The sequence below is a fragment of the Ammospiza caudacuta genome, chromosome 1, assembly GCF_027887145.1.
Source record: "Ammospiza caudacuta isolate bAmmCau1 chromosome 1, bAmmCau1.pri, whole genome shotgun sequence".
NCBI lineage: Eukaryota > Metazoa > Chordata > Aves > Passeriformes > Passerellidae > Ammospiza > Ammospiza caudacuta.
The window spans coordinates 4406087-4433862 of NC_080593.1; the positions used below are offsets into that span (position 1 = coordinate 4406087).

General features: G+C 42.6%; 1 protein-coding gene across 2 annotated transcripts in view; it reads left to right on the forward strand.

Moving 5' to 3' along the window:
* The window catches only part of CRHR2 (corticotropin releasing hormone receptor 2), a 151943-nt gene that overhangs the window by 64411 nt on the left and 59756 nt on the right, over nt 1-27776 (forward strand). For both annotated transcript variants that reach the window (XM_058808304.1, XM_058808315.1), the window contains 2 exons: nt 19985-20070; nt 27368-27474. In XM_058808304.1, coding sequence (XP_058664287.1) covers nt 19985-20070; nt 27368-27474 — 193 coding nt within the window. The remainder of the gene's footprint in view (nt 1-19984; nt 20071-27367; nt 27475-27776) is intronic.

The window sequence follows — 27776 nt, forward strand, 5'->3', positions numbered from 1 at the left end:
TTTTTCATTGAAACAAAGGCCTTGATCTGTGGTATCATCATTCCCTAGAAACATTTTTCAACTTCCCTGAAGTTTCTGATGTCGTTTGGCACTGTCCATAAAATCCCAGAGTAATGAGAGTTCCCGCCTTGGCTGAGGATCTCAGGCTCCAGTCTGGTGCCATTGTTGAGGAGCTGCACCATGACACCTCCAAGCTCTCCTCCACTGAATGATCCCCATTCAGCTCCAGGAGCTTCAGTTTCTGCCATTTCAGCAGCATTTGTGAATCAGATTCCCTCTCTGTTATCACAAGGAGGGTTGGCTGTTAAAGTGCTGCTCTCTGGCTGCCCAAACCCTCCTACAAATGTGTTCAGTGTAGCTCAGTGCTTCAGTTCTGAGGCCAGTCACTTCAACAGATCATAAACAGCATTATTTCAGAGTGGGGGAAAGTGTAAGTGGAAAGAAAGTGGTAAAAAAAAAACAAAGGAGAAAATAGATGTGAAGGAGAGTTTGTACACTGGCAGTGGTCACTTGTAATCAAGCAGCATTTCCTGCAGTCTGAAGCATCCTGTGAGTGGTTTTCATAAATTATTTCAGTACAAAGGTAACAGAGGCCCTTGGAGTCATTGGCAAATGCATTTTGCACTGTAAATCTGTTTAGAGAGATAATGAGCTGTGTTGTTCTCTCAGACTGAACTAAATCCTAAGTACTTCTCTGAAGTTAAATGTTTCTTCCTGACATATTTGTGATGTGCAGTCATGTAACAGTGATTATAATTACAGTGATTAACTGCATTTCACAGAAGATGACCAGAAGAAACCATTACATGAGGTATATTGTGTCTCCTTTGTGTTTCAAAAATAACAAGAGCAAATTTTAATTACCTTTGTACTGTCATTAGAATAATCTGCTAGCCTTCTTCTATTGATTAATCCAAAGATAAATTCTTGTGCACAGGAAAGGAAGAGACATTTTCTTCTAAACACTTCATGTGTAATTACTTAAATAATCTTCTATCTATAGAAAGATTTAGATTCTATTTTAAGAGGAGAAGTGTTTGAGGGTGGTGCATCAAATTATCTCATTTCACATGGTATAATTAAGATCAGACAGCTGAGAAGGAAAAAAAAAATCTGGTTAATCATTTAATTTTAAAAGCCATTATCGGGAACTACTCCAGCTACTCCAGGATGTTGTAGCTGCGTGACAGTAAAGTCTCTTTTACTCACTAACATTTCATTCGGGAACTGTTCTGGGGGAAATCTCTCTTTATGAGGCACAGCAGGGGAAATGAGGGTTCAGCTGCGAACTCCCTAATCACTGAATCAGAGAATGCTTTGGGTTGGAAGGGACCTTCAAGATCATCCAGTGCCAACCCCTCTGCCATGGGCAGGGACATTTCCACTACACCAAATTGCTCAGAGCCCCATCCAGCCTGGCCTGGAACACTCCCAGGGATGGGAAATCTCTGCTTTTGTTATGGAGAGGATTTACAGCATCGTAGAATCAGAGAACATCCGGAGCTGCAAGGGACCCACAAGGATCATCGTGTCCAACTCCTGGCCCTGCACAGACACCCCAATAATCCCACCCTGTGCATCCCTGGGAGCATTGTCCAAACCCTCCTGGAGCTCTGGCAGCCTTGGGGCTCTGCCCATTCCCTGAGAGCCTGCGAGTGTGATGGTGTTCACAGGGCTCTCAGGTTGAGGGAAGAGATGAGAATTTGACTCTATGTTTCAGAAGGCTGATTTATTATTTTATGATATATATTATATTAAAACTATACTAAAAGAATAGAAGAAAGTATTTCCTCAGAAGGCTAACTAAGAATAGAATAGGAAAGAATGATAACAAAGGTTTGTGGCTCGGCTCTCTGTCCGAGCCAGCTGACTGTGATTGGCCATTAATTAGAAACATCCACATGAGACCAATCACAGATGCACCTGTTGCATTCCACAGCAGCAGATAACCATTGTTTACATTTTGTTCCTGAGGCCTTTCAGCTTCTCAGGAGGAAAAATCCTAAGGAAAGGATTTTTCATAAAAGATGTCTGTGACAGGGCAGTGCCCAGCACCCTCTGTGTAAGAACTTTTCCTGATCTCCAGCCTTAACCTCCCCTGGCTCAGCTTCAGGCCATTCCCTCAGGGCTTATCACCAGAGATTTGAGATCCATGTCTGCCTCTACACTGCCTCTCAGGAGGGTGTTGAAGACCACAGTGAGGTCTCCCCTCAGTGTCCTCTTCTCCGGCTGAACAAGCCGAGTGCCCTCAGCCTCTCCTCATATGGTTTCCCCTTCACCATCTTCACTGCCCTCCTTTTTATGAGTCAGGAGTGTCAAGTATTAACTTCTTGCCAAGGTTGGGATTAAATGTGCGAGAAGGAATTTCTTGTTCAGATTCAGATGTTTATCAATTCTTATCTCTGTCACAGTCTCACAAACCCTGAGTTCTGCAGCACTTCACTCTAACAAACTAAAAATGGAGCCCCATCTCTCTCTCTACAAGGCCTTTTAAGGATCAACTGTCCAATTAGGAAATGACACCTAAATTATTTTTACTTTTAACCCAATAACCAACCACCCATGGCCTTCAATGGGGACTTTTTTATCCAGTTACACAAAACCACCCAAACCCATGGGGGAGAAGGTGAAGAAGGATCAGCCTCCACTCTAATACATCCATCTTGCTTTACATCTATTACTATATTCTAAACCCTTAAACTCTGAGTTTCCCACCCTGTGATATCACACACTTCTATCCAAACTCTATACCCACAATCCCAGTTCTATCATTCCATTTTGGAAGCTTCTCCATGGCCTCAGGTCAGTGCAGTGTTCTCCTGGGGGTCAGTGCCTGGCAGCACAGAAATCTGAAATTCTCAGCAGCCAGGGTTCCAACAAGGAGCACTTATGTAGAAGCCCCCCTTGCTGTGGTTGTTGTGGCCATCACTCTTTTGAGCTGTGATTTTTGAGCTGGGTTTTTTTTTCTTGTGTAGTTCGAAGTCTCCTCACTGCCTGGCTTGGATCCTGCACCCAGCCTGCAGTTTCTTGTTCTTACACTGCTCTTTCCTAGCCTTAGCTCACAGGAGTTTTGGAAAGGTGCTGTTTTCAATCCCAGCACCACAAGGGTCTGGGTCTCTGCCTGAGGCTTTGCTGCTGGAAGTGAAGCCAGTGCTGTGCAAAACCTCCAGATGCCACTCCAGTAAAAAGACTCCAATTCCTAACATTCAAAATGTTCTTTTGTGGGTATTAATCCATCACTACACCTGCTAAAATCATGGAGGGATCAAAGTCCAGAGTCTGGAAGTGTTAACATCTCTTCAGGCTGTGGCTTTCTATATGGTGTGCACCTCAGGTAACCCACACCAGCCCATCCTGAGAGAATGTACAATTTCATTCAGATTTTATTACTGTAGAATTCTTCTAAGCCTAGTGCTAGAAAACTGATGCACTGAACCTCAAGATTCAAAATAAGGGGGGTTTTGTCCTTGTGAGGTGGGCTTTATCTCATTGAACTTTAGCCTTCTCTGAGTGATGACTCCTCAAAGCCTTCTGAACTCCACTTCTGGTCAACAGAGGAAGGTGAAGGGACCAAATCACTCTCTGAACATATCCATCTTTAGCAATAATCCCAACTCCACATCTGAGCTGTTTCTGTGAGTAAAAACAAGTGAGGAAAGCTTTTTACCTCATCTTGAGGATGGAAAGGCTCCTTGGAGAGGCACCACTGCAATACAAGCAAAAGAGGGAGCTTGCAGAATTATTTAGGTGTATTTTGTGAACTGATAATTAGAATGTAGCACTATGGACCTTTGTATCATCATTTTTTAAAAGCTTTTTCCCCCCTTTTCTTTAATCTTCTCCTCCTGTCTTGTCTAGAGCTAAGGTCTGACCCACCTTTGGAATTTCATTCTTTGAGGGGTGGTAAATGCATCCTGAAGGAAGAACTGCAGGTGTTCCAGAAGGTCTTTGCCATTTGGCTTTGCTCTGGGAATGGGAGGTGACAGAGCAGTTGGACACAGGCTGGGTTTCCCTATTTCACTCTTTTAAAATAAAATTCATTGGGTGAAAAAGGGAGCAAACAGAGCTTAATAGAACAGCACTTAACTTCATCCTTTGAGGCACTGGTCCAAAATGAGCATTTCCAGTGGAACTCTTAAGTAATTGCTTGTTTTTCTTAGAGAGGAGGCTTGAGGATTTGGATGCACATTTGTGCAGAGGTTTTATGCTGCACTGCAGATTTTTTCATGTTCTCATTAAATTGAAAATAGGTCTAAACTTTCCAGCTAGCATATTTTTCAAAAATACCATGCAGCTTTTCTATACTCCATTCATGATGTGCACAGGAGGCTTTTCTTGCCATAAAACATAATTCACTGCTCTTCAGATACAATCAATATTTCACTCTACCTTTAAAAAAAATGAAGTTACCTTTTAATTCGCCTATCAAAGAAAACAGCTCTAGTATCACTACATCACCTTTCCCACGTTTGATATACAAGTCAGTGGCTCATTATTACTTGGCAGAGGAAGTCTAAAGCTGAATTAATTTGAAATGTGTTAACATTTCAGACATTTTTTCATGCACTTTGGGTTCTTTGAAGTCCAAAGCAGTTCATCTGCCCATTCAAGCATCTTTTTTTCCTGTTGTTTGTAGGATATTTTTTTCTTTTATTTTGTATTCTACACCACAGTTGTTCGTGGCAAGCTTGGGATTTAAGGTTTTATGGTTTGGTACCAAGGAGAATATCAATTAAGCAGTCCTCACTTGACTACCCAGCAGTTAAATATTGCTCACTCAATTTGCTCTTGGGGAGCTCGTTTTGTAGTTGAAAAGCAAATGGCATTGAGGATAAATCTGCCTCAGTGTAAGAGATGTAATGCATGAGTTTTCAGTAGTTTTTCTTGTCACAAGAGAAGATCTGAGAAAATCTGTTGCCAAAGTCAGTAAATGTCTAAATGGCAGAGTCTCAGCTAAGTGGGAGTGAATTATGAGCACTAAACATTTCTCTGAGGTGAATGAGCACTTCCAAACATATTTTACCTGATCTAATTGCTCTCTTTGTTGAAGGAGATGGTAAATCTTTTTTTAAGAGACCTTTTTTCCCATCTAGTTTCTAAAACTCTTCCTGCCTTGTCACTGTAAACAACCAATCTTAGTGCCCATCTTCCACATCAGCACGACAAGAAACCTTAAATACCACCAGGTATTTAAGGAGGAAGGAAATCCAGCTCTGAATGACAGGAGCTTTCTGCAGCATTCTCCCTTTAGCCCTTCCTGCAGTTACCTATATTAAACTAAATCTGGGAAGTGCTGAAGCATCACCAACTCTTTTGTACTCTTAGGAACACCTGGAACATCTCCTGCACCTCCAGTTCTTGGCTCATGTCCTTGCTGGATGCAGCATTTCTTAAGGGATGGTGTTGGTATAAAAGGACTGCCCAGTTTCCCTCTTTTATTGTTTAATTTCAGTCCAGATCATATTTATTGTGCCATTTCCAAATCCCTGGAGACAGGGTTTATGTCAGGACAATGTCCCAGTGTCACATCTTTTCATTAAAAATCCTTTCCTCAGGATTTTTCCTCCTGAGAAGCTGAAAGGCCTCAGGAACAAAATGTAAACATTGATTATCTGCTGCTGTGGGATGCAACAGGGGCATCTGGGATTGGCCCATGTTGGTTGTTTCTAATTAATGGCCAATCACAGCTGGCTCGGACAGAGAGCCGAGCCACAAACCTTTGTTATCATTCCTTTCTATTCTTAGCCAGCCTTCTGATGAAATCCTTTCTTCTATTCTTTTAGTATAGTTTTAATGTAATATATATCATAAAATAATAAATCAGCCTTCTGAAACATGGAGTCAGATACTTGTCTCTTTCCCTCATCCAAGAACCCCTGTGAACACGGTCACATCCCAGGAAGGTGGTACATAAATCTGTGGCATGGTTAAACCAGCAGATTTGGGGTTTGGAAACTTCTAGATTTGAAGAGAAGATCTTCATAACAGCTTTAGAAAAAAAGGGGAAAAGTGAAGTATAGGGAAAGAATGTTGGGGAAAACGCTGAGCTGAAACAGTGACAGGTGTCATTTTAGTGCTCTGAAAAGGGGTTTAGAATATTTGGGGGGTGGGGAGAGCTGTTCTGTCCTTTTTTGTACTGTGGGATTTATATGACAAGCCTAGGATTAATGCCCTGCATGTAAAGCTGTGCAAGGTCCGCAGTGTTCAGTGCCAGCATGAGATGATTTATCCTTTCCATCCACATCCTGACCATCATGGAACTGCATGGAGAGTGAATCCCCCTGTTTCCTGCACTTCCCAGAGCTGTTTGAGTGGTTCAGGCAGCACTGAGATCACAGATATGGGTCTTTAAAAGATGTGTGTGATGATATTGGAGCTGCCACACCACATTTGCCAGGCTGCAGGGAACCCGAATCCACGTGGGATGGTTCAGAGGTGGCCCACTTATCATTCCTGCTTGAAATAAGCTCAGGATCTTAAGATTCATCAGGGACTTTAGCCAAAAAATGTGGCTGGTGAAATGCTTTTCTTAGACTGTCACAGCATGTGCTGACAGCATTTTATGTGCTATAAAATTAGAAGAGGTTTTAAAATTCCCTTTCTCCCTCCCATGGCATTTCAAACCCCCAGAGAGACAATCATTACCAGGTGATAAGAAAGCACCTTCCCACATAACAGCAGGCTTCCCAAATGAGAGATGCATTGTATTAATCAGTTTATAGCAGGGGAACAGCCTCTTCACCTCTTTTCCAGCTGCCTTCTGCAGAAGATTATTCAAAGTCTTCCTGATCTCTCAGCTTGTGCTGATCATTCCCCCTTGTGCATGGGGGAATCTCTTGAGGAGGATCATTTGTGTGGGGGCTGAGAGATGTCTTGGGAAGCTGGGCTGAAGCAGAGCACCCAGGAGCAGTGCAGACAGTCCCATCTCACCCTCAGAGAGCCAAAGGCATATCTCTGATCTGCATTTGCTGCTTGATAAGGTGCTGTGGGCATGAAAACAGCCCTTACAGAACAATATGGTCCTTCACAGTTCCCTCTCAAAATTAATCTCGTACTTCTTCACTTCCTTTTTGATATCACACTTGCAAACCAAATTTCCTGGTGTCTGTACAGCACTAGCAAACATTATATGAAATATTATTTCTCTCAGGTTTCTGATCTCACTTAGAGTTTCAATAAATGCTGTCCTGGAGGGAAGGACTGGCACATGATTCATATTCCATGTTGTATTTTGGGAAAGTCTAGAAATGCACCAATGGAAGCAACAATATAAAGTATGGGAAGAGGAGCCTGGGGGGGGTTAAGCAGTTGGTGAACTTTTAAATCCAAGTATTATCATCAGCCTAGCAATTGCTTATCTACAAACTCAGCTTTCTTCTGCTGCCCTTCTTACCACATAAAGCATCTCTGGACACTGAGTTCCCAATAGCAGTGCTGTGCTGGGTGATAATTCCATAAACTTTTTGGCACTGTTTTCAAGGATGGGAAGAGAAGGACTGAGAGGGAAACAAAACTGGAGCTCAAAAACAAAACTGGAGCTCAAAAGCCCAGTACTCCTTATTATAAGTTATTTAATGAAAATTTCCTGTTTCTTGTTGTGGCTGTGTAAGAAAGAAGATCTGAGGTAGGTGTTGCTTTTCTCCTGGCAAAAGCTGTTTTTAAACCTTATTCTTCACCCAGTAGGAAAAGGAATTTATGTGGAGGGACAGCCCAGAGAAAATATAACACTATTAGTGTCTGTAAAAGGTTTTTGAGACTTGGAATTATTGTATTTCCCTGTATCTGCAGGGACTTTACTTTCTCATCTCAAACCTAATCTTTGATGGCCTAAAGAAGCTCCGCTTCTGCAATCTCCACAGTCAAAATTCATCGTCTTGATGTTGCTGACTATTTTGCTCATCCCTTAAAATTGTTTGGTTATGGAAAGGGTTGTATTCAGACACCTTAGTTTCACTTCACAGAAATTGGGAGAACTTTCCCGTTCTCATCCCCTTTTTAAACTTATATTATTGGAAGGGGAAATGTGGTTCAGCAGAATGGGCTCATATCTGCCAAGAAACATCTGGAATTTCTTATGTTCCTATATTAGGCTTTGCTATGAAAGCTGGCAGGGGCTGCTTTGGCAAGTGGTCACTGGTGTGATGTTTGCAGGGTTTTTTTGTCTTGCAGACAGTCTGTTTCTTGCCTCCCTTCTCCTGATGAATATTTAGGCTTGGGGAAGGCACAGGAGCTTCCTGGCAAGCACACAGAGCACGAGCTGACAGCAGCGGATGTTGTTTTTGTCCTGACGTCCCAAGACGTGTAAGTGTTACAGGACCTGTCTGAATCATCCTACAGGGGTTTTTAAAAGGAAAGGATTCTTAGAAAATGCTGGATGTATGATCTGGATAATGGTTTGAAGTAGGGGGAAAAAAAAAACAACCCAAAACCAAGTAAAAAAGAAAATCCCTGTAAGGCCAAGCAACTGTTGTGGTTCCTGTGGTGTAGGCAAACCCCCAGTGCTGACTCAGGGATAATAATCAGGTTTTGCAGATCCTCCTGGCCTTTTAGCCCAAATCATTCCCTGTGTTGTCTGTGATATTTCCTCTCACCTCTTATTTTCTGTCTCTCCTGTGTGCTGCTTTCTTCTCACAGCCTCTGCCGCTGGACCAGAGGTTTCATTGTGAATTCAAATACCAAAAGGTATTTGAACCTTACCAGGCAAATACCGCATGACTGGTGCATTTTGGAACCTGCTCTCATCTCTCCTTTCCTCAGCCACCTTTCTCATTATTTTTGCAGAGTTCTGAAAGCAGGTCAGGATTATTCCCAGTGAACACTGATTCTGTGCTCCATCAGGAGACATTCCTGCAGCTGCTCTGCTTTGCATTTGTGACTGCATAAATTCCTGAATAAATTCCAGGCAGTGGAAGTTCTGTGAAAATAAAATTGCTTTTCCCATTCCCACTTTGCTGAGGCAAAAACTAAAGTACAGGGAGGCTGCCCACAGTCCTTTCTTTCAAGGGGTTGTGCAAATTGTCTTCTCCAGTCATCTGTCCTAAACTCCAGCCTCCAACTCCTTTCCTCTCCCTCCTGTGCTAATCAGTGTTTCTCAGTCCCACAGTGCTTTACTACAGGTAATAAAGTACACTTACACCTCTCATTAACATTGCATCTCTCTGTGCATTCAGTAATTATGCCAGGTGACTAATTGAATTTTGAATTTCAGCTGAGAAGCAATTACCATAAAGATGAAGCATCATTACCAGGCTGTGCCCTGCCAGCCTTCCAGAAGGGGGTTAGGGAAGGAGTTTGATGGCCCTGTGCTCTCCTGGTGTGTCAGGCTCAGAAACAAATGGAGCTGCAGCCCTGGGTGATGCTTTTTCTTCTCCTGGTGCCTTGATACAACAAAGGGAGAATTAATGACCTCTTGGAGTAACCAGCAGGAAGAACATTTTCTTAGACTGCACCTTTCTGGTTTTTAGGGAGCTGTTTGGGTGGAAGTTCCCTCTCTCCATACAGGTGGAAGTGTTCTGGGCTGGGGAATCTTTGCTGGTAATTTCTGCATGATCCATACAAAGACAATTTGGAAGATAGCCTCTTCCTTAAAACAATTGCATTACCAGAGTCAAATGAAGAAAGTCTTTAAAATAAACATCAAGTAATTGTTCCACATAAAATTACAGACCCATCTAGGTCAGTGTTTTGTTTACCCCAGCACCTAAATTTAGGAGAGAAGATGCTTCTATTTGCTGTAGGTGATTAAATTCCTCCTGTTGTCAGTGTGGGGTCAGTGGAAGAGCAACTCTGCTCCATAAAGCAAATGGCCATGGATCAGCTGAATCTGATCCATGAGTTGCAATCTTGGGATCAATTAATTAGCTTAAATTTGGGGATTTAGTACAGTTGAATGGCCTAGGTTGAGTAGATACCACGGACATCATAAATAGTGCTGGATGTCTCTGTGGCACCATGGACATTGGAACCTTCACTCCACATCAGCATCTGTGTCAGGACATCAGAGTTTAAATGTCTTAATCTTGAGCTCAACTGTAGAGAGCAATGTAAGACTAGGACAAGTAGGACCATCACAATTAAAAACCAACTATTCCCTAATTACAATACATTATAAACATTTCTTAACCTATCAACTTTTACCACACCATACTGTAAATACTTGAAAACCAATCATCTAAAACTACCCCTCATAAGTGCTACTACAATATATTTTCCATAGTTCTATTTCTCAAAGATACCTAATCTTATTTACAAAACCCTCCTTTAAAACTTATTTCTAATTCAATTTCTCTCTCAACAATATATATCCTATTCCATAACGTTTCTAAGTCAATATTTCTTATCTCAAAATTTACATACATAGTATGTAAACCTTCTGTCAAACTTTAAAAACTTTTCCATAAATCCATTTCCCACAGACTTTCCTGGGTGTTCTTGTAGTTTCTAGCAATCCAAGTGTCAGTAACTTGCTAAAGTATAAGTGATGTCTGTGCATCTTCTTTTGTGTGACACCTGGCCTGTCAGGAGAGATTAATTTGAACAACTGGGTGTGGAAATAAGCCCAGCATGAATGCCAGAATTTTATTTTCAACAGGTTTTTGGAGAGTTAAACAATTTCTGATTTCTGTTCAGCTAAAAGTGAAGAGGTTTGGGTTGGGAGTTTGGTTTGACTTCTATATTTTGCTGGGCTTTTTTTTTTTCTGTTTTTTTTTTTGTTTTTTTTTTTTCTTGTGCTGAAAACCAGGTGAAGGCAAAATATGACAACCTGAGGAATAACCTGTGCTTTGTAATCTCCCTCTTTTATCTTTCTTCTGAAAGATACATGGAGGTCTGAGCTGTAAATCTTTGTGCTCACCCCTGGGGTTGTGCTGTCTCAGGGATTTACCTGCATGTGGGATCTCAGCACCTCAGGACTGAGTTGCAGAGTGGCCGAGAACACCCTTGGGGGGCTCAGGAGTCCTGGAATGTTGCCAGAAGTGTCTGGTGGCTGGACTTTGATCCTGCACAGGAGACGACACCTGTATGAGGATGGGAAGGTTTCACTGGGTGTATGGTGAAGGGATAAGTTAATTAGAGTGTAAAACACAGGGTTTAGGATTTTGGTACAGGGGGTCTAAAGAAGTAAGATGGAGGAATTGGGGCGTGTCCTGTTCTTCTTCTTCTTCTTCTTCTTGGCCTCCATCTTCTGTGGTGATGGTGGCACTTTGGGATTGGTTATTACTAAAAGTGCACCAGTTAATAAGGGTAGAAGGTATTGGGGAAAAATGATAAATATTGTACACGTAACTTCGGGTATAAAGATAAGTGACCGCCCCGGGGGCTTGCGGAGTGTGCCCATGGCTGACTTGCTGTGCAGACCTCTGTCAGGCTGAAAGAAAATCTTTTAGATAAACAATTAATAAACACCGAGACCGAGACAAGATCAGAAGTCTCTCCTCGTCCTTTGAAGCGTCGGCTCTTCAAGGCCATCCCTGGGCCTTTCCAGGCCACCTAAACAGCCTAGACAGCACAGAAAACTTACAAGTGGCGTCCCTGAGCTATCTCCGGTCATAAATCAGCAAAGAGAAACAGAAAACTAACACCCGCAGACTGCAGAAAGCCTTGGGAGGCTGCAGGCAGGATTAACCAAGCGTTTGTGAAGTGCTGCTGAGCCTCCTCACTGGGTTTTCTCTCCCTGTCTTCTGGGTGTTCCTCAGCTGTTTCTGTAACAGCCCAGCCCTGACATTTCAGAACAAGAGCTTCCTCAATCACAAGCCACGAAATAATTTCTTAAGGAAATTAATGTTAGAATCAATGGTATAATTGAATACTAAGTCTTTTATTATTCAGTTATTAATAGGAGGGTTATCACAACAGCTATAAGCAATTTGGGATGAGGAAGGCAGCTTCCAGGATGATTCCCAAATCATCCTTCTGAGGAGTGATTGTCTTGGGAAAGGGCAGCTTTGGGAATTGCCTGTCAGTGCCCACACCTCAATCCTGAAACAATTCAAAATGAAGCTGTGAAGAAATAGAGTATTTGCTATAAAAAAAGTTGTATCTTATGGAACAGTTTTTGCTAACCCTGAAGGCATAAGGAGTGAAAGATACTGCAAGAAATTGTGTTTCCTGAGGTGAACCACATGGGGATCAGCAAGTCAAACAGAATGTGTGGGATTTTTTGTGAGAGGCTTTACATTAGCAGGTATTTCACTGAACAAGGTTGAAAAGAGGCACTTTTCTGCCAGTTCTGCACGATTCAATCTATGGGATATTTCTAATGCCACTGTTTGCTGCCAGGAGCCCCAGCCTGGGCCAAGGAGAGTCCAAAACCAGGCTGGACAGGGCTTGGAGTACCCTGGTCTGATGGAACATGTCCCTGCCATGGTAGGGAGTGGAACTGCATCATTTTAAAGCCTTTTCCAGCCCAGAATATTCTGTGATGCTCTGTACAAACAGAACTGAGTAGCTCAGGTGCCCTCAATCTCTGTAGGTCCAACAGAGCCTGCCTTGGGCTAGAAACCCACAGAATGTTTTCCTAAACTCTGAAGGAGCCTGGAGCACTTCTAAATTTCTGCAAGGTTCTGTTCCTGCCTTTGCTTTTGACCTGTTCTGTGACCTGGGTGAGCCACTTGAGCTCTTCAGCTGATGGGAAATCAATGCAGCAAGTGAGCATAATTAGGCTCCTCGAGGTTCTTGCAAACCTTTTTAGGATTTATTGGCAAAGGAAAACAACAGAAACCTCATCAACATTTCTAATGGGCTTGAAAGCTTGAGGACACATAGAGCTGAGCCAGACAGAGCTGAGTTTAGAAATATTTTTCTAGGGGAACATTTCTTGCCTAAATTATTATTTATCTGCCTTCCAAGACTCTCCTATAAGTGCATCATATTTCTGTACAAATTCAAAAAAAACCCAGCTGTGACATCCAGAGAAAACCTCTTGGCTTTCAACCTGATGTTGGCTGATGTACAATGAGCATCAGTTGGATAACTGTTCTTGCCTCTCCTTATTTTTGTCAGAATATCCCTCATTCACAAATAAAAAATGTGGAGAGAGATTATTTTTATTTTTTCCAGTCTCCTGGATGCCACAATTCTATGCTGCTGTCACTTACAATTTCTAGAAATAGTAAGCAATTGTCCTGATGCTTTGTGAATCCTAACTGGCTCGAGTTGTCACTGCAACAATCAGAAAAAAAAATAAAGCGCCAAAGAGGGAGTGTGGCACATGAATAAATAATTTATAGCCCCATGATTCAGCCCCTATTTTTAGAAGCTTGCTATTTTTCTGAGACTTTGAACAGGGGCTAAGAATAACCTATACATGAAGTGATGTGTGCCTTATGCAACACAGGTTTTTTTCTGTCTCATTTGATCAGACTCCTGTGAAATCTGGGCAGCCAAGCTGAGGAATTTGTATCATGCAGTTCCTGCTGGATTTACTGGGGATCATGGTGGATAAGTACCCAAGAGAAAAAATTTTTTGCCTAATACCAAGCAAAATGTCTTGAACATTAAATGAATACAAATTGTTTGGAGGAGTCACTGGGAGAATCTTGCAATGTTCCAGTGATTAGAACTCCTTGGAAAGTAGGAATCCCTTAAACTGGGTTTGAATTCCTCATGAAATCCAACATTGGAAGAGACAAGAGTTGAGCTCCATGTTGTGAGCAACTCCTAGGCTACAACATTGGGCACTAGGATATTTTGGGCATTTTTTCTGTCCCAAAACTGTGCATTTCAAAATCCATTTATTCAGCTCAGAAGATGGCATCCAGCTTTAATCATGGCACTGAGAAAAATCAGAGTTTCTCCACTGTTTCTTCTGATTTTACAGACCAGCATATCACAGAAACTATTTTAATTTATATCTAAGGGGAAATCTCACTTACTTGGGCTTCTTTTCCATTGGAAAACTTGGGATAAACACCTTCATGTTGGGGGCACCATGGGCTGCTGGGCTGTGCCCTGAAGCCAGGGCAGGAAGGGATTGGTGAGATGTGAACAAGACTGGCTGCAAACTGATATTCTAAAATTATAAATTTGAACTCCACCTGTGGCAAATATGCAGAACTAACCTAGCCTGAAAAGGATGGCAAATTGCTCAGCTAGGTCAGAGGCAAAAACAGTTTAATAGTTGTCTTAAAAAGTGAGGAAAAAATGTAGATATAGGAATATCAATGAAAAAGAATCACAGTGGAGAGATTTACCAGACTGTCTGCAATGGTTTTACAAAATAATTACTGAAAAATTCTGAGTCTGTGCCACAGTCACCCCTAACCCCACCTCCCAAAACCCTCTGTGTTCTAGGGAGTGTGTTCAGGGGGATTCTGGTTTTCTGATGGATGGACCCTTCATTTCAGCTCAGCTGACACCTAACAAGGATCAGCAAGCTGCCAAAGCAGCCACGTGCCCTCAGCTCAGGGATTAACAGGCTGTCTTATTTATTTATTCATTTTTCTGTTTGTTCCCTTCACTCCAGTAGCTGATGAACTTGGCTCAAGATTCCGTGGCCAGTCTGTAGAATCCAGGAGATGAAAGGCACAAATTGCCAGATGAAAGGCACAAATAGCCATATAAGAGGCATCAATAGCCAGATTTCCATTTTATTAATAACTGGAAATGTAAACCTTGCCAGAAATTCATCTACATGAAACATGGCAAGACAAGTAAAATCTCTTTCAAAACCAGCTTAGTTCCAGTTGTCAGGGGCAAGGTCCATGATGGCAGTGCCTGCATGCAGTGTCTGGAATTGTCTTTCACTCACAAATGGCTGGGGGGAGGTGGTGAATTTCCTGCTGAGAGTGGCATCCATTTACCTTCACCCAGTGCTCCTGTCTCCTGTTTGTGTCGTGCTTTTAATGGACTTTTACTGACTAAACACCAGCCTGACACCAGGCCAATCCATACATATTGAGTTACCACTACCTGAAAGGCTTTGTGCTCTTCAATAGCGTCAATAAAAAAAGAAAAATACAAAAATACAAAATACCACTCATCAAACACTTCCCTTTGCATACCCCACTCAGAAATGCAACATCATCTGCAGTTAGAAATGAAATTAAGGGCTAGGAATGCAACATCATCTGCAGTTTGAAATGAAATTAAAGGCTAGGTTTTACCTCATAAACGGGTGTTTTAAAGCTGTTCCGGAGGATAGTTCTATGCAGGTAATCACAGAACCACAGGATTGCTGAGATGCACCTGCAGCCAGTTGCCCAGAGCATGTCTTAAAAGGGTTTTAAGTATCTTCAAAAAGGGAGATTTCAAGACCTCCCTAGGCCTGTTCCGGTGTTCTGTCACCCTCACAGCAAAAATATGTCAGTGGATTCTAAGGAGGGGACAGATCACAGCTGGGATGACAAATACTGGATTTTTCTGCTCCATTTTCTGTTTAGACACACACTGAGGGCTCTTCAGAGGAGTCTCTGGCAGTGTTATCAATAAAGTGTAGTAAATCAGAGTAGAATTCATTTTACATGAGTTCAGATGTCTAAAAGGCACATTTCTGTTTGGGATAAAGGTCCTTGAGCTGATTTGTGAAAAACTCCTCTCATCCAATGCGAGTTTTCCCAGAATTAATCTGGTAATGGTGGTGCTGAGTCACAGGGATGCTGAGGAGAGTTATGGGAAAACTGGAAACAGAGTTTGGATGTCTCCCCCCTTTATCAAACACCAGTGTGTGAGGAAACCTTCAAATGGGTAAATAAAAGTCTGTGAGTTTCTCTCATGTTCTTCCATGTCAGATGAAAATCACTTTCCATTGTTATTGATGTATGGGCTCAATTCTGGGTTGATCAGCTTTTTCTTTTATTCTTTTTATTGAAACAATAAATATGCTGGAGTTCCTTAAAAGTCCCGTTTGCCCTGCAAACAGACAGATTTGTGATTATCACAGTCTGATTTTTTTGATAAATGCAATGTTTCTATTTATAAGTATTTTGATAAATACAATGCTTCTATTTTCTATATAAGACTTTATTAAATGTGGTAAGAGTTTTTCTTTATTTGACTTTTTGTAGTATGTATTGTGAATCTGTTAAAATTGTGGTGGTTATCTGGAAATCTGTTAAAATCCATAGTTATAAGGTACCAGATCATAATTGTAGAAAGTATTCTTTAATAGTTGTTTGAAGTATGGAGAGTTAAAGTTACTCTCTTTTATGGTTTGTTTTAAGTTTTTTATTATGTTGTGTGTCAGTGGTATTTTTGGGATTTGTTTTTTGTCTGTTACAAAATAGCAGACAATAAAATACTATAAAGCTCTCAACTTACAAAACTGTAATATAAATAAGAAATAATAAACATCTAAATCTAAACACAAAATATAATGTCAAACACTTCAACCCCAAGCTTAACAGAAACAAAAAAAAAAAAAACCACAAACCCAACAATGGAACACTAATTTTCTTTTTATTCGAGGAACTTTTGCTCTCCACCTTGAATTTCTCACTTGCTCTTAAATGGTTCTACTCCACTAAGAATGAAGTTCAGGCTCTCTGTAGTGTGGGTGTGTGTGTATAAATACATAAAAGTGAGACATTCCTGTGGGTGTTAGGTTGTTTATCTGGATATATTCTGTGAAGAGCCATAAAATAATAGACTGAGCTGGACTTTCCCAAGAGCTGGAGTCGGGGAGAGTTGGGTATCCCAGCTGTGTTCCTGCCAAGGCTTTGCTGTAGCCGTGCTCAGGTTTTTTTACCTACCTTTTTGGTGGTGTGGAATGAGGTTTTCCAGGGGTGGAGACCCCTTTTACATCACCTCAGAGTCCAGGAGAGCTGTGAATGTTGCTGCTGCTGTTGTGTGCTATCACCATCATATTTTCAGGAAAAATCCCTTTGCCAGGATTTCTTCTCCTGGGAAGCTGTGAAGCCTCAGAGAAGAATGAAAACAATATTATCTGATTGCTTCTCCCTTGTTTTGCTGCTTTGGAAAGTGGTCTGGAGGTTGTTTATCCAACAGGTGATTGTTTGATTGGTTCCATGTGAATTGTTTTGACTTAATGACCAATCACAGCCGGCTGTGTCAGGACTCTGGAAGCAGTCATGAGTTTCCATGATCATTCTTTGTAACCTTCTGTCTGTGTCCTTTCTCCATTATTTAGTATAGTGAATAGAATAGAATAGAATAGAATAGAATAGAATAGAATAGAATAGAATAGAATAGAATAGAATAGAATAGAATAGAAGCCTTCTAAGAACATGGAGTCAGATTCTAAATTCCTCCTTTGTCCTGGGGACCCCAAAAACACCACAGTGTGTCTGGGCTCTGCCTGCTGCCCTTGGCTTTCCTGCTGGAGTATGACTCTGATCAGCACCCCTGAGTCAGCCCTTGGGGAAATGGGATGATGCATTTGCAGCCTGGAGGGGCTGAAATCCATTCTGTGCAAGCTGGAAGCCCTGAGCACTCCTGGATATTCCTTTCTGTCCAAGAAGTTCCCTTTTACCTCCCTGCCTGTCTCCTGCACTGGTGATTAAGCAGAAGAAACCAAGAGCCACAAATCTACAACAAAAGGAAATAAAAATTCTTAAAGTGGAAGAAGAGACAACAGACTGAGGCCCAGGAGTGAATATTGGATGATGTGTCAAGAGCTCTGTGCACAAAGGCTGAGTGCTGCCTGTGCCATCCTGACTCATCTACTGCTCATTATTCATTTGCACGAACATTCATTCTCCTTGTCCAGTTGTGTTACTAAATAACAATATATTATTGTGTCATGCAATAACAATATATTATTGTGTCATACAATAACAATATTTTATTATATAATAAACAAGTTCAAGTGCACACAGAGCACAAATAACCCCATGTTATAACCACCAAATCTCTGTTTGGATTATTCCTTCCTGAGAATAAAGTCAGGAAGGAAGGGGAAATTCTAAGAGAAAGTATGCTGAGTTCTTTGGTATGTCATTTGTCTTGGAAAATGAGATTTTACACAATTGTTTTTCAACTAGGAAAAAAATAGTGCTAATAGCTACATTTCTTTATTATTAGCTCTTGTTGCCCTAGAAAGATCATTTAAGTGTTATTTTCTTCTTGGGTGATCATTGTTTATTTCTACAGTGGAGCTCTCCATTATGATTCTTCCTTTTTTTTTTTTTCCTTTTTTTTTTTCTTTTTTGTGACAATCATTAAGAAAAACTGAACTTAATCCAGTGTCTTTCTGCACACTGCATGAGCAAGAGCTGATCCCTCCAGGTGCCTCCAGTGTAGGTCTTACCTCACCCAATAAATGAGATGTTTCTCCTTTAAAGCACTGGCCAAAAGAGCTTTAAAAAAGAGAGAGGGAGGGAGGGAAAAAGAGAAAGAGAAAAGGAGAGGGAGAAAGGAACATAGGGAGGGAAGAAAGGAGAAGGGAAAGGAAAGGGGAACAGGAAAAGGAAAGGAGAAAAGGAAGGAGGAGAAAGGAAAGGAGAAAAGGAAAAGCAAAGAGGAGAAAGGAAAGGAGAAAAGGAAAAGGGAACAGGAAAGAGGAGGAAGGAAAAGGGAAAAGGAAAGAGGAGAAAGGAAAGGAGAAAAGGAAAGGAAAAAGAAGAAAACCTTTACTGTGGGGTATAAATTAGCAATGGCACCTGGTGTTGAGATATGACTGATACTGGAGGAGATCCTGGACAAGAGAAATTCAGAGTTTGATTTTCCCCCTGCTGTCCATGCCCTCACCCTGTGGGAGATGTGCTGTGACAGCTCAGAGAGCTGCACTGATGTGGGTTGTGCATCCCCAGTGCCTCTCAGGATGTGGATTGTGTTTGTGGGATACAACCAGGGAAAATGAAGAGTCAGAATGAGTAAAACAAGGGTTTGAATGAATAAAATAATGGTTTATATGAGCAGTACTCTGGAAGTGGGACTCAGCATCCGACTAAGCATCAGCTCATCTGGAGAGTCAGGAGTTTGCTACAGAGGCTCAAAGTCAGCAACAATTCTGCACAGGGAGCTTCAGCACTGGCCAAAGGAGGGGACAAATGCAAGGGCTTTTAGGGATGTAAATCAGATCCTACCACCTGAACCCCACTCAGACTGTTCTGTTTAGTTTGGCCTCATCACTCCAAAAAGCAACAGCGGAAAAGTGCAACTGGACACCAGCAATATGAAATTCAGTGATCTGTGTGGGTACAGTGTCACCTGGAGCATCTGCAGGGGCTGTTGACTTCCCTTCTCAGTAAGAAAAAGGACCTTTTCAAAAGTCTTTTTTTACCTTTTTCAAAAGCACCTTTTCAAAAGTCTCTTGACCTTTTTCAAAGGCTGGTGTCAGCAGCACATTTAGGACCATTTGATTTTCCTGCACTAAATGACTGTGGCAAAGGCCCAAAAAGAAACTGGGTAAAGGGCAGCAACAACATCATGAGGAGTCCATCAGGAAGTTGCCTGTATTGGTCCTTTGGGGATCTTTCTGGATTTCCTGTTTTATTTTAATTCTCTTGTTTCTAAGAAACAGTTCAAAATAAGAATGGAAAAAACCAAGAGCCTCTTGCTTGGAATTGGATGTGCCTTTGAGGAGTGCAGGAGGGTTTGTACAGGAAAAACGCAGTTTTCTCTTGGAATTCCTTGGGATGAAGAGAGTGCTTGCCAGAAATTGAACTCCCCTCTTTACCCCACTATTGCCACATGGAGTTCCCAGAGCCCTGCAGGGTGATGTTGAATTTGGACATTAAATCTCTGCTTTGGTAATTTGTGATTTCTACTTAGAGTCTGTGAGAACTGGCACCTTGGGACAACACCAGTTTCAGTTGCAGTGTTTTCATACCTTTGCTGTCTACTGAATTAATATTCTGTGAAAAAAAACTATTAATAAATACCTTTAAATACTCGTGGTCTGTAGATGTGTTTGTTATTTATTTCTCCTCTTTTGAGTGGGTTGCTCCAGTCATCACAGAGGTGGGATAAGTTGATTTGCCTTGTAAATAATCTGTTCTGTCAGTCTTGTCTTGAACCTGTGAAATGTCTAAGCTGTTCTAAGTCCAGCACAGAGTGTTCATCTCTCTTTTATTTTGGTCTGTACCAGGAAATGCCTACAGAGAATGCCTGGGCAATGGGACATGGGCTTCCAAGATAAACTACTCTCAGTGCGAGCCTATTCTGGATGACAAGGTCTGTATTTTTCCCTTCATTCTTCTCAATGAGATTTCTCAGCATAAATGGATGCAAAACTAAACTTAAGGTTAACGTGCTAATTTGGGACCTCTGAGAGAGATTCCATTTCTGTCTCTGCAACAAAACCTCCCCGTGAATTGAGGCAAATCACTTATCCTCTCTCCATATCCCCTGCTCACATGTTTTTTTTTTAAAGGATGCTTTATCTCACTCTGTCCCTGATGATGTGTGTTTATGCAGATTTTTCCTAGCTTTGTTCAGAGCCTACAGCTGCTACAGTAAATGTTAGCAATAAGAACAATAAGACCTAAAGCCTCTTTGGCACTAAAAAATAAGTTCAACCAGCTGATTCCACCCTATATCTGCCCATTCTGAGGTCTCATCAACAACTGACCTTTACAGATCTCAATGTCATTTCTCCTTAAGCAAATATGTAAAGGGGCAGCAACAGAAAAAATACCTAAAAAGTAGACTCAGGACCCAGCTGTCTTTAAGAAATTGAACCAGTCTTGCATGATATAAGAATTATCAGATTTAAATTAGCATATGGGATTAAGTTCCTTCAGAAGGGCTGTGAGGAATTATGCAAAGCCCTTTTCTTTTCACATGTCTCAGATGCATCATAGACATTCACCCTCACACAGTTTAAGCCTTCAAGCCCTTCATACTCTTCCTCTTCCTCCTGTGTTGAGTGCTGTGGTGGGACACAAATCCACAAAGGCTTTGAGTTCTCTCTGCCAGGAGTGGCTTTTCCCTCTGGGAGCCAGGGTGGAGCCCAGCAGCTCAGGCTGGTTTGTTTTGGAGACTAGATGGAGCTAAAGAACAAGGCAGGGATTTATTCGGAGGCCCCCATGGATGCACCTTGGGCAGCACCAGAGCCCAGCCAGGGCTGCACCCAAGATGAACCAAAATGGCCCCAAAATGCACGAGCGCTGCCGGGGTCTCTCCCTGGGATCAGCTCTGCTCCATTTGCACCTTGCAGTTCATTGTCCCATTGCAGCTTTAGCCCAGGCAGTCCCACCCTGCTTGTTTTTCTCTCTCCAGCCCACGGTGTTTGTGCTCCTGGGCTGAGATTTGGATCATTTGTCCTTGGTGCCCAGCTGGAGCAGGAATTGTTTTGTCTCCCTGCTCTGTGCACAGAGCTCACCATGCCCTGATATGAAACGAAGACTATAAAAGCTGAGGCATCATTGGGGATTCATTCAACTCATTGTGTCCTTATAGTTGTGCCATGCCAAGGACAGAGAAGAGGAAGATGGGACCCTACATTTAGTTCTCAGGGGCTCTCTGTGCTGGTGCTGCACCCCACAGAGCCAGGATGTGCTTTGGCTGTGGTGCAGCATCCATCCTGTAAGGTCCAGTGTGGTCAGTCTGGGTTTTCTCCAGTGAATCACAAATAACAACACACCAGCTGCTGAGGAGGAACCTGTTCCTATCCTCTGGCTAATTTAATCCCCCTCCTTTTCCTAGAGGCTTCTAGGAATAAGGTAAAGTTGTGCCAGTACCTGGCTGCCACCCAGGGGGACACTCAAGGTGTTCTAGCATGGTGGAGAGGCTCCCAAGGCAATTTGGGCCAACATAAGCTGGGACCACCCCAGTGCAGATCCTCATTCCCATTTAAAATGAAAAGCTAACTTGCTGCTGGGCCATTTTTTGGATGAATCAGGTCCCTAAAGCATCTCAGTGCATTGTTGCAGGAGTGCTGGGGCCAGCACAAGCTGGGGCACTGGAGGGACAGACTGACCATGTCCTAAAAGTGAGCAAGAGAGGGGATGTGGAGCAGGCAGGGCTGATTTGGAGAATGGGGAGCAGAGCTGGGCCAAGATTTGATATCTCTGGTGGGGTTTAGGTGGTACAGGAAACCTGAGCTGGGAGCTGCAGCCACTCAGGAAAAGGCTGCTGCATTTTAATAACGCTCATTATGTGTTTGCATGGCTCCCAACAGTGGCTGTCTGTGCACAGGCAAACACAGAGGGGTTTTATTTGAAAAGGCTGGAGAAGTGTTGTGACTAGAGGACAAGATTATTCCCTTTTCTCTGTTTTTGCTTTTAAAAATTTTGCAGCTATGGTGATAGCTTAAAACTCCTTAAATAGCATGTTTCTTAAACAGATGAAAGTGCAGATGTTCCCCCACCCTTGCTTACAGAGGCTTAAAAACTCATTTATTAGATCTTTAAAGATTTGTGACAAGCTTTGCAAATATTAATATTTGTGAATATTTTTGAAATCTCTCATAATGCTCAGTGTTACAGATGAACACTTTGTGATCTCAAAAAAAATTATAGAAAAAAGGAACAATCCCCACAGATTTGCTCCATTTTGATTAAAGGTGAGATTCAGGCACACAAGTGGGTCTATTGTTGTTTTCTGAGTTTAGCAGATGCTTAACATCATCTGGGGGTGGGGGGGTAATGCCCTGTGACTTGTACTTATTTTTAATCCAAAAAAACAACACTGCTTTTAAGCTTGACCACTCACAGGCAGAGTGCTGAAGAATCACATGATTTTATTTCAGTGATTGATAACAGGGGACAGGAACAGGACTTTTCAACATCAATCCCATGCTTTATGACAGAGTTTTGGTAATGTACGAGTAGAAATTTTATGGTTTTTCCAGCTGTGGGTCACTCTTAGGGGCCATCAGTTCGGTAACACCCATTCACTGGGTTTATTAATGCATCCTTGCTCTGCTCGTGGTTGGGACCTGTGGCAGCAGCTGCTAAAACTCTGCTCTGGTGAGTGATTTGCTGCTAGACTCCCACTGTGAGATCTAGTTCCTTAAATGTAGTTGTGTGGTGTAGTTTAAAATGTCCCTTGGAATGCCTGTGTCCTTCATGTCCAGAGAAGGGAACGGAGCTGGGGAAGGGTCTGGAGCACCAGGAGGGGCTGAGGGAGCCGGGAAGGGGCTCAGCCAGGAGAAAAGGGGGATCAGAGGGGCCCTTGTGGCTCTGCACAGCTCCTGACAGGAGGGGACAGCCGGGGGGATCAGGCTCTGCTCCCAGGGAACAGGGACAGGAGGAGAGGGAACAGCCTCAGGTTGTGTCAGGGGAGGTTTAGACTGGGTATTAGTGAAAATTTCTGCCCTGAAAGGGTTTTCAGACATTGGAACAGCCTGCCAAGGACAGTGGTGGAGTCACTATCCCTGAAAGTATTCAAACTTGTGGATGTGGCAGCTGGGGACAGGGTTTAGTGGTGAACAGGGTGGTGCTGAGGGAATGGTGGAAGTCAATGATCTTAGAGGTCTTTTCCAACCTTAAAAATTCTGATTCAGCCATGGAGGTCCCACCAGGACCAGCTGGGAATCACAGGAGTCCCCAGTGTACCTCAGGGGACACAAGGTGCCTGTGTGTGCACAGCTGCCCCTAACCCTTGCCTTGGGGACACCCAAGTGCTGGTGTCCTCCTGTCAGACTGACCTCACCCTCTGAACAAATAGCTGGCTCCTCCTCCAGGCACAGGAACAAGATATAGAAATAATTTTGGTCCATCTGGCTGTTTGGTGGCACAAATGGAAAGATCCTCCTCAGCCTACAAGCTCCTGTGTTGGAAGGGCCTTCACTGCACACAAATCTCTGCTCTTCTTAGAAGAAAAGTGAGCGTCTCAGGCAGCACAAAAAACATCTTAGCCTCCAAAAAGAGCTATAAATCAGGGACTTTGGTGTTGTGGTCTGTGGCAGCTGTATGTGAATTTGCTTCTGCTGATGCTTTGAGATGGCTTCAAGCTGAGTAGCTGAGTTAGCACCACGCTGGGCTCAGGCTAATGTATCCTGCATGGGAGCACGGTCACTTCAGCCACAGCAGCTCCAGCTGGCTCAGAACGGGAAAGCAGTGAGCTCAGAGTCATCTGGCATGACAAAGACGCTTCCCAGTTGCTTCTGAAAGTCTTTGGAGAGGTGTCCTTAAGCTGTGCTGGTGCTGAGATCATCCTGGCACCGGGAGGAAATTGGAAGTGACTGAGTGGCAGTGGCTGGGCAGCCTCCCAGGGAGACGTGAGCTGTAAACGCTGGCAGGACCTGTCAGTGAGTTCTGTTAGAGGAGGCAAGATCCTTGTCAGATGGTCTGAGAGTGCTCTTATTAGCTGGTTATTGATTCAAATCACTCACTGAATTGTTCAGGGCAGGTTAAGCAGTCCCATTGCAGCTGAAGCAAGGGGAAAAGTGCCCTAGGCAGAATGAGTCTGTCATTAGCCTGGAGGGGAGCCCAGCAGCCCTAAGATGTGCAAAGCCAGTGCAGGTAAAGACATTGTGCTGTCATTCCTCACTTTAGAAGCTCTGGAGACACCTCTGCCAGGCTTTGGAAGCTGTGGAGACACCTCTGCCCTGCCTGGTGTAAAATGATTGTCATGTCTATTGTCATGGAATGGGATTGCAGTGGTGTGACCTGCTGTGGCCAGGGGGTAAAAGCATCCCTAGATTCCCCATCTCTGAATTCCCCATCCCTGGATTCCCCATCCATGGATTCCCCATCCATGGATTCCCCATCTCTGGATTCCCCATCCATGCATTCCCCATCTCTGGATTCCCCATCTCTGGATTCCCCATCCATGGATTCCCCATCTCTGGATTCCTCATCCATGGATTCCCCATCTCTGGATTCCCCATCTCTGGATTCCCCATCCATGGATTCCCCATCTCTGGATTCCTCATCCATGGATTCCCCATCCATGGATTCCCCATCTCTGGATTCCTCATCCATGGATTCCTGATCCGTGGAAGTGTTCCAGATCAGATTGGATCAGGTCAGGGGTTCTGAACAACCTGTTCTAGTAGCTGGCACTCCTGACATGGCAGAAATCATCATTAAGGTCCCTTCTGACCCAAACCTTTCCAGGATTCTATTATCTCCTTCTCTAGCTCATTTCTAATTTCTAGCTCATTTCTAGCAACCCTCCTCCTAACCCTGAATAAAATTTAAATCTTTGTTTTAGTGAAGTGAATCTTCCCTGAAACAGAAGGATATTAGGTAACAGGAGAAGGTTGTTGACATTTTAAATGTATTGGTGTCCAAGAGGGCGAGCCAGAAAAGAGCTGTGCAAGTGTTTGACGTGAGCTGAGCTTTGGGGAACAAACATGATTTTCTGGGCACGTGCTTTTCAGCCCTGAAGACGTTGCCTCCCATTCCAGCAGAGATGCAGATTGCATGTAGGCTGGTGGAAAGTGATCTTGCCACCCTGTCAGTTTAGTTTTCCCTAGGCACCAAGGCAGTTCTTGTTTCTGTGATGTTTGAATTTGCCTTCAGGAAACCTTGTTAGCATCAGAAGCAGAAAATACGAAAGTCGTGCCTGTTTTTCCTTCAGCATCAGTGCATCAAACAGGAGTTTTGTACGTTTATTTTTCCAATTAATTTTCTCATGTTTTGAACCACACCTTCTTAAAACTTGAGTGAAATTGAGTGAAGTTGAAATAATGTTCAGGAGCCAAAGGAAGGTCAGACTTATAGAGCAGGAACCTCGTGCTGGAAAAACACAAGGTTTGCCATCTTCCAGGAGATTTCTAGCCCTAAATGAGCAATTCTGAAAGCAGTTCTTAGTCAGATGGGTTTGGGATTTGATAGTGGTGCGAGAAGCAGTGGATTCAATGATCCTTTGGGATCCCTTGGGATGTTCTGTGATCCTCTGGCTCTGTCAATTAAGCAGGAGAGTCAATGAGCCCTGCAGTTTGCCAGGGCATTGTTAAATAAAACAGCATTGCACAGGTAGGCACAGCAGGTCAAGTGAGTTTCCTTTCCCTTCAGGTGTCCCCTCGACTGAATGATGAATAAAACACACTATGGAATTTGAATTCTGCAGCTTTGTTTTGTTGCTTTTTTTCTTTTCACCTGCAGGCGATTCAGAAAATGGGCCCGTGGATGGATGGGGAAGTTTATTTTAGGGGATTTTATAAAAGACTTTAAAAATACTCTGCGTGGTTGAGTTGTGTCCAGAAACAGCACATTACTCTGTGAGCTGAAGATGCAGGCAGGTTTCAGCACAAAAATGATTCCAAGAGAGCTCCCTGGCTCTCTGGCAAAGTGCTGGGAGATGCTTATCTTCACAGAACAATGGAACAGATGAGCTACAGCTGCTGGTTGTACTTTCAGCCAAACATTCATTCACTGACAAATTCCTTTCACTGGAGTAAAATGTTAAGGGAAATTGTTAGGGAAAAAAATGAAAAAAAAAAAAAATCAACCAATTTAATTTTTTTAAATTATACCATTTGTAGGATTTTGCTTTCATGTTTTTATCACCAGAGGAAATGTAGGTGGTTTGGTTTTTAAGAGCCTTGTTCTTCTGAAGGAGGGCAGCATCCCAATGTGGGGAAAGATCTGCTTAACTTGAAAATAAATAAATGTCAAAACTAATAATAAATATATTTTTCAGGGACATTTAGTCTTCCAGTAGCAAACCTCTTTTCAGCCATCTTCAGTATTTATCTAAATAGCGTCATTCTACTTCTCCCTAGCCAGGCAAAGAGGAGATGCCTCTCCTTTCTCCAAAGCCAACAGCAGCCCACCAATAAAGATGTCTCTGCAAGGCCAAATTTTGATCACTAAATCCCTAAATTCACTGATTTAGATGGAAGCACTTCTGTACTTAATTTTTTGTTTACAAGATCAAGAACTTGCCAACAATCTCCCCCACATGCAAGGAAATAGAAACTAATAGAGAAAATTTCACTACATATTTGGGTTGCTGCTAAAAACAACAGGATCCCTGGTTTACCAGAACTGAAGGGACGCCAATGGGTTCCAGTTTTTATTCTGCTTTGGTTTGAAGGATAAAGATCACAGCCTGCAAGGAATGTCCCTCAGAGGAAAACCTGCCTGTGTGGGAAGGGCTTGTTATTTATTCTTGCTGACATTTTTGTGTGAAAACCAAGCCATTTGAGTAGGAAAATGGCATAACCTGGCTCATTAAGACTGTGCTGTTTCCTAAGAAAATAATGTTTAATAATTTCTGAAATTCTGAGACGTGTCTTTAGGATCGTTGCCTAAAATGACAAAGATTTGAATCAAATAAATCTGAGGAAATGGGAAAAAAATAATAATAAAAAAGGGGAAAATGGAGACAAGATAATTTGTTTTGCTTATATTTGTAAGAAGCTGTGGACAAATCCCAAACTGAAATGACACCAAGCCTGTGTGCCTGGACAATATATTTGCCTTACACAGAGGCATCAGCCCTGGTACTATTATATCATTATAAAGTTGAGAAAAATAAAAGTAATGACTGTTTTCTGAAGTGCTGAACTGTTCCTGGATGGCAGTGCTTGGAGACTGATGCTGATTTAATGCTGTTATCTCTTTACCTCCAGAGGAAGTATGCGCTCCATTACAAGATTGCTCTCATCATAAACTACCTGGGCCACTGTATTTCAGTGGGGGCCCTCATAGTTGCCTTTATGCTTTTCTTGTGCTTGAGGTGAGTAATGTGTTTGCATGTTTCTAACTCAATTTTGTGACACTTTCTGGGTTGTTCCAGCCCTCTTCTGACTCTGTCCAGGTCATGGATGGTCCTGAAAGTGGTCATGGCTTTTATATTCCTGAGCAGATCTGTGTGGTTTTGCTGACTGATGTGCTGGATGAGCTGCTCCTGAGCATAGGAGCTGAAGCCTGTTTGGGTCAGGGAAAGAACTGAACATGATTTATTGATGCAGCAAAAAAAATTCAGTGAGCACAGTGTTCTTCATTAGGGGAGACCAAGATCTGAGTGTGTCAAGTTCC